The sequence below is a fragment of the Curcuma longa genome, chromosome 9, assembly GCF_044706935.1.
Source record: "Curcuma longa cultivar G26 ecotype Majalengka, Jawa Barat chromosome 9, ITB_CL_G26_1.1, whole genome shotgun sequence".
Classification (NCBI taxonomy): domain Eukaryota; kingdom Viridiplantae; phylum Streptophyta; class Magnoliopsida; order Zingiberales; family Zingiberaceae; genus Curcuma; species Curcuma longa.
In genome coordinates this window covers 8,065,782-8,073,691 of record NC_133869.1, presented here as the reverse complement: position 1 = coordinate 8,073,691, position 7,910 = coordinate 8,065,782, and the positions used below count along the sequence as shown (strand labels likewise).

At 34.3% G+C, this 7,910-nt stretch overlaps 1 protein-coding gene across 1 annotated transcript; it reads right to left on the bottom strand.

Moving 5' to 3' along the window:
* Positions 1-4,994: 4,994 nt before the first annotated feature.
* Positions 4,995-6,137, bottom strand: LOC141835064 (NDR1/HIN1-like protein 10). Its single transcript, XM_074722492.1, has one exon. The coding sequence runs from the start codon at positions 6,015-6,017 to the stop codon at positions 5,238-5,240; it is 780 nt and encodes a 259-aa protein (XP_074578593.1). The 5' UTR covers positions 6,018-6,137; the 3' UTR covers positions 4,995-5,237.
* Positions 6,138-7,910: the final 1,773 nt, after the last annotated feature.

Here is a 7,910-nt window from a genome sequence, read left to right as displayed (position 1 = left end):
ATGTATGGTAACACTAACACGTACCTTCGATATTCTACTTCTGAAGTCAAAATGTCCACACAGCTACACAAATATTAACATATTTCAGGCCAATAACGACTTCTACCTGTGAAATTTCAAGTCTTGACACTTAGAAATGTTACAGGATTTCAAATCAACACTAGTTTCTTCTTCGGCCTCAAATAGAGTGGTATCACATTAAACGTACGTAACGTGGAGTGGAGACACCTCCAAGTTAATACTAAAATATAGTTCTCTCAACGTCGTCGTCTTTCTTCACTCGTATGTTCATGTTTTTATAGTGATAAGATGAGATTAATAAACATTTGGAGCAAGTTTATATATGTTCCCTTAATTTGCTCATGGTCATTTTCATGTTTTGATATCACTTTTATATAAAAAGTTATGAAATTAAATTGATATGGGACATGATTAATGAACTGAAGGATCTACAATCACGGATGTGTAATTTAATTCTATCTCCTAATGGTGATTACATGTTAGCAAGTATATGGAAAGAAAAATTTGATTTGAGTTGATTTTACATGTTAGCAACGATAAGGATAGTTAGTTATTTGGGATTAACATATAATTATTTGTCTAACTAAATTTGTCACTTATATATTATTGTTTTTATGGAATTCAAGTCCACCATGCAGCTCAACTAGAGATCATTAATATAGTTTAAATTTAATAAAATAAAGTACTTAAGTTATTTAGAGATTTAATTTACATTTTAAAATAAAGTACTTAAGTTATTTATTTAATTTACATTTTAACTTAGATTGATTAATTATAAATAAAATCTTAAATGAAATATCAAAGTGTGTTCATTAATATCTTTTTTTACGTCCTATTTAATACACAAAATATTTTAATTTAAAATTGACAATATATATAGTTGAGTTTATTTATAATTTTTATTCTAAAAAATTATGTTGGCCAATTCTGAAAAAATAGACATTTTAATGCATGTAAAATTCAATCACATATTTATTATTAATTTGAATTTTTACTGCTATATGGCTACTGATTATAATGGATCTATTTATAAAGCTACCTCGCATCTCCAAATTCTATCCAAAATCTAAAATGTTTAAATTTTCGAATAAATTCGACTTAATTTTTTAAATTCTGATCCGTAGCGCTGTCATTAGTGTATTGAGAGAAGTAAACAATATCAACTCCTGGATCTTTGCGGGATACATGTAATTAATTATGTCCTGAGTGTTTATTTGAATATGGAAATCAAGTCCATCCTCTACTCTCGTCAAAAACCACTTTTCTTTGTGTTTTGAGCTTTGTTGTTTGGTAAATTTGTCGTAAATTATTCTCAAAAATGAATTGAAATGGCGAGGAAATAGGTGTAATATCAAGGCAGCTAAATATAAAATAGAGAGATGTCATAGGTGACCTCAAAGAGTGATGCTCAAATTGAGACGCTACGAGTTGCAAAGAAATCTTTACTACTAGTAATTCAAATGTCCGGACTTAATCCAATTAATTTGGAAGGTAGGTCTTCCTCTCTGATTTGTCTATCGATGAATCTAGAGCATACACAACTTAGAGGCCGACAACGAAATCTTTATTAGAATGCATGCGACTGCTCCATCTAAGAGTCAGAGATTTGTCTAGCTAGGCACTAAAACTGTACAGGAACAGACAAGAACAATATCATAGCACTTTATAAAGAGTACAGGAACAGGTAAAAACTCTAAAGCCGATAGATCAGCGAAAGCAGCATTATGAATTAGAAGAAAAAATATTCATTTTTGTTATCCACCAAGTGATCTCAAGCCTTTATCCTAAGTGATAAGAATGATGCAGTTGTTACCTAATAATTATAAAACACTGTAGTACATTAAAAATTTTAAAATAATAAAATACAAAACAAAGAACAGTACATAATAAAGAAACTATAATAACAAAGTAAAAAAAACATAATAATAAAAGACGGTTCTTACAGGGTCTTCTGCCAAGCAGAAGGTTTTCTTATTTTCAATAATTACAGCATAGGAGTCAACTTGCAATCCAGAAAGAGTGTAAAGCAACTCAATGGGGGGTAAAAAAAAAAATACAGAAAAAGGAAAAAAATACCCTGGAACCTAACGAAAACAAGATGGACACTTCGATGTTACACTTCTCATAAAGAATAAGGATGACATGATAGCTTGTGCCGGATTATGACTGGGGCAAACGGAAATTAAATTGTCAACTAAGTCAAATACAGAGAAATTGATGTTGAATGATTCTCTTACGTACGTACTTAAGATAGGATGGACATTACTAGAGTTTATCTCATTCCGCCTATCAATCCACACGATGAACCTATCTATTTCCTCCTATAAGTGTCTTTATTACCATTTGACGACACACAATAAGAAAGCACTTTGTTTATGTCAAGGATTACAATTCCCACTTAGAAAAAGATTTCAAACCTTGATGTTTTCTGAGGGAAATCATGTAAACATTTGTGATACATCCTTATTAGCAAAAAAGGAAACAAAATCTATGCTGCGATAAATATTGCAATATGCAAAGCACGTGTCCCGTAAAAACTTGTTATTGTATATCCAAATAATAACTGGATTTCCTAAGTAACAGATTCTGGTTCACCTAGTATATATAATTATCACAAGAGATTCGAACTACAAATAAAATGGCTTGTGACAGACAAAGCAGCCTGACAAAGTGGTTCCAGAACAAGAATATTTGATTTTGTATGGATTTAACATATCACAAACTACAGGTAATAGTCCTATAAAATGGAAAGAAGAATATCACTAATGTGACTTATTTAAAGAAGACTTATTAAAGGTAACAAATAAAATTTGCTGAGAGAGACGTACTTCGGACATCTTAACCGCCACGAACAACCTAAAATAATTCCACAGGTGCAATTTCATAAGCAGAAAAAGCTTATTATTATCAAAGTCGACAAACTAATGCATCATATATGCCAACTTCCATCACTGGTCCAGGAATATATCCCTTGCAATGCTCCTAAGCAAAAACTTTCAAGAGCAATTGTGATCGCCTTCTCTTTTCATGACATCAATTTTATCTATGTTTTTCAGACGAGCACAAATATCCAACGTGTGTGGATCTTTTATAGTCGACAAAGCTATTTGTAAAAATTTTTAGATGAGAAATAATATCATTCCATTTCTACTGTAGTGTCCAAGTGTCCATATCTAATATGGGTAGGGAAAGAATAGACAAAAAGTTCAAATACCAAAAAACATTTAATTCTACACATAGAGAAATAAAATAATACAGCATATAAAATTTTTGCCGATCCATAGAAGTTATTGAGTCCGGCATAGGTAGTATCGTTTGGTCAAGTGACATCCATTTCCATTTCTTTGGTTGGTGTTCTACCATGTTCTAACTAATTCATAAAAAATATAGTCTTTCTAATTTATCCTCAACATGAAATGTAGATATTATCTATGTTGGCAATTACGTATATGAAAAGACACTCAATGATGATAAAAAAAACAGTACTTGTATAGTGGTTGAAAAACTTGACGACACAATAAGATGGACTGTTCTCAAAAGAGTTAAAGACTGGACTGCAGTTGAGGATTTTCAAAAAAACATATCATAAAAAAACATGATATGTTCTTCAATCCCCTTCAATTTGAAGATACTAGAGGATCTAAATTTTGGGGATACAGAAAGACAGATTGCTAAACGTTGGAAAGTAATTATATGGATCAGAATTTCAGTATCTACTTGAATCAGAAGTTAATATCTTCACAGATTAGGTCCAATATTGCTCATAGAGACAACAAAGATAGGAAGTAAAGAGGAGACATTTTTGGCATTTACTCGAGAGAAAGAAGAGACTAAAAAGAGATAAGCATGTCTTTCCATGCTTAGAACCAACAAAAACTAATAGCAGTGTTGCAATAAGTGAGTTTATCATTCGATGTGTACTCTTGATGCAGGAGAAATGACATTAGCGAACTCATATTCTAGTCATTTCACCCCAAAAAGAGGAAGAAAGTCAGGAGAGGTTGACTTTGATAATAAAGAAATGTGAGTAGAGAAAGACAACAGTTAATATCTTGCTCAATCATGCACATGGAAAATGAATAAAAATTTGAACTGACATAATTCAGCTTAAAGGCAAAAGGAGAAAAGAAAATGCTACTGCATCAAAATTTAGATTGCAAGTGCTCGGCCCCCATCCATTCAAATCAGAAGCTAAAGGAGAGAATGATTCTGGGCAATTTGATCATTTCTCTCATTGTTTCCATCTTCACCTACCCTTTCCCAAGTAAATAACTGTCTCCCTTCCTATTCTCCTCTCCTACCCCTTTCCTTGCATGGCAGTAGGATAGTGGCATGAAGATGAATGAAGGAAAAAATAACAAAAGAGAGAGAGAGAGAGAGATAGAGATTGAGTTTAACATGCTGGAGGGAGGAGAGGCCACACTATCATAAATTAAATTTGCGATCTCCCCTAAAGTGATAGTAGCAGAAGAGAATTAGCTTGTACACCAAATCGAGAGAGAAAACCCGAATGTATTGCAGTTATTATGGTCATAGATATAACTCCTGTGTATATTTTCTATACGACTAACTAATTAATTGAAAATATAGTCAATTAGTTTTAACCATACCACTAACTAATTAACCCGAAAATAGGCAATTATCTCCCTGACTCTCACCCCCACCCCATGGGTCTTCATCTCTAGTCTATCAAACTTTTTTTTTTCCAAAAAAAAAAAGAGAAGTTGCCTTTCCTCTATGATACTCTACAGACTACACTTTCTTATTTAAAGTAACTTAGATGTAAGCTAGCACTTTGTAATTGATCTAAAGTGGCCTTGAACAACATCTTCAAAGTGAACGGTGAAATTCAAGATGGTTTGTTAAAATTAGCAGTAGCAGCCGTCAAGTAGTATTGATGCATCTAAGAGCAAGATAGGCATAGAAAAGAATAATAATACTAATAATAATAAAACTCAACAAATTGACCAAGAAACGAGTAACTGCCATAGCATGCATGATATACCTAAGAGAAATAATGTACATACAATCTTCTTCCTTTAGGTACATGACAATTCTTCTCTTTAGGCATGCAACTAACATTAGAAAATCATATTTCTGGAAATCTTTTAGCATCTGTATCGCATCAAGATAGAAGATCGCAGCAACTCTCAACAGTACAAGGTAATACCACGAATAGTAAAGATGTTAAACAAGGTTAGTATTCACACACCTACTCAGAGATTAACCACGCACTTCTTTGGTGCTGAGCCAAGCAGATTACCCGTGGTAGCCGCATTCGTACCATTCCCGAACCCAATCGGAACGTCATCGCAGAAAACCCTCAAGGTATGCCACCTGGTCCTCCATGCCCCGGATCGAAACCTAACCCAGGAGAAAACTCTAACATTGAATCCTACAGCGCCATCACCTCGCCCACGGTCCGACTCGATCCCCCTCACCACATCGGAATTGACGTACCCCCCGAGCGCCGCCAATTGAGCTCTGAGAACGGTGGTGTCGCCCGTCCCTTGATAGAACGGTGCGAGAGAGTTTTCGGACAAGATGTCGGAGGCATATAGCACGCTGGCGGTGACGCGCTCGTAGTAGATACGCATCTTACGGTTGGGGTTGTGGACGGTGAGGTTGAAGTCGAAGGAAGCGGACAACTGCTGCTGTTGCGAGGAGAGGTTGAAGCCAGTGACGGCAGCGGAGGAGACGGCGAACTCGGGGAGGCGGGGGCGGAGGACGAGCCAGATGATGAGCGCGAGGAGGCCGAGGAGGATGAAGACCGCAACAGCGACGGAGAGGAGGCGGCGAAGGATGGTGGTGTTGTAGCGGGGAGGAGGAGCGTACGCCGGAGGAGGAGGGTAGAAGGGCGGCGGAGGAGGGGCGCCGTTCGGATAGTAGGAGGTGGGCGGAGGCGCAGGGTAGGAGTAGCCGGATCCGGAGGCGGAGGCGGGGGCGGGGTAGCCGGTGACGACGGTGGGCTTGGGATCGCCGGCGGAGGAACTCATGGCAAAGCGAGTGACTCAAGAAATCGGGGAGACGGCGGGGCGGTGAAGAGTGGGGCGGAGATGGATGGAATCACGCAAGCGCGTGAAGCGGTTCGGCCAAGCGATGCTTCTACCCCTAGGCCCTAGCCACCGAAGGAAAGTCGGTTACACAAAACTCCTAATTAATACAAGAATAAATATATATAAATATCTTCCAATTTCGAATTAAATAAGAGGACAAATTTATGCCCAAATGTGCTAGTGGAGTAGTGGAGGAGGGTAATCAATTGAACCAAAATCAATCCGGTTCAATCAAACCGGTTTTTTCCTTAATTTTAAATTAAAAATACTCATAAAAGATTTAAAGTTTATGGCGGCTGAAGTTATATTGTTAAGAAATATTAAATATAAAAAGTTAAAATTTAAATCTAAATCTATGCTACCCTTGAAAACATTTTACTGATAATAAAATTGATTTGGGTTTAAGTTTCAATCTAAATTTAAAAAAATAAAATTTATAGCAAGTAGTGGCTGGTGGACTGGAGGCGGTGAACGGTGAAAAGGAAGTTTATCGTTTAATAAAGGACGAACATGATATAGCTCTTACGTCAATTTAGTAATTATCCATAAGGGCGGACCAAATGAAAAACGCAGATTTTCATGTATAATTCATTTAATCATTTAATAATATGATTAATTAAGACGTCATCATCCTTCCTTTTCATTCCTCCGTTATCAGCCTCCGTATAAACACCGGGCCTATTCTAATAATTTTTGGACCCCATCGAACTTTTAAAAAAACTCCAAAATCATAACTTGCGTTCGTATTTTTTTATTTCATAACAACTTTTTTTAATTAAATTAATATATTAAAGATAATATAAAAAAATTAAACAATACATAATAGTCAAAATATTTCTACTACAATCAAATAATAAATCTAAAATAATCACTAAAAAAGGTAATCTGTCTTACAATTTTAAACTAAAAATACTAATAAATTTGTATAATAAGTTGTTCAGTAATTTTTTTTAACATAGTTAATTTACTTAATCTTTCTTTAACATAGTTGATTAAAGAAAAATTTTCATGAATTTTAACTTTGAGAAATTTCATTCTGCATTGCTACTGTAATATAAGATTTTATAAATAATGTGAGCATTTTAAAAACATTCATCTATTTTTTTTAAAGTAATTACTACAATCAATTGTCGATTTTACTTCTTTTGATAAATGAGCTCTTCAACAATTTGAAAAATAAATCATCCTCATTTTCAAAATTCTTGTAAAAATCCTCACCAAGGATTTATCATCTGCACGTTGTAATCTCTCCAAATAAAATTAAAAAAAAATCAAATGTTTGTCATATTTTTTAAACGGTTCCAATCGAATTTTCATATAAGAATGAACTTGATCGATTATAAAGAGAAATTAATTGATTCGAAAAGATTATGAAAATGACTGTAAAACTTAATTATTCATTGGTACTTTCATCAAATTTCTTCTTTCTCTGAACAACATGTCAATTTCAAATATAGTTTCAACTTTCAATGTCCATCTCATCTCATGTATCATTTCTGTAAGCTTCAATCATGATTTTATGATAATCATTTTCTCTAGATTTTTTTAAAAATAAAATAGATTTTTATAAAAATTTGATAGCAATATCAATATCCATATCTTTAAATTATTGAAATTTATTCACGTCGATAACATGCAATAACTTATATCAAATTACTAGAATTCAAAATTTTCAGGCTCATACATCGCTAAGATTGGATTAAGACTGGGCTTTCACTGTTCATTTTGATTTTGGAATTTTCATTATCATTTTCGTTTATAGGTTTAACTCTCAACCTCACTTTCCCAGCGTATCTGTGAGTAGGCGAGTAGCCACCGCTTCCTGAAGGCAAT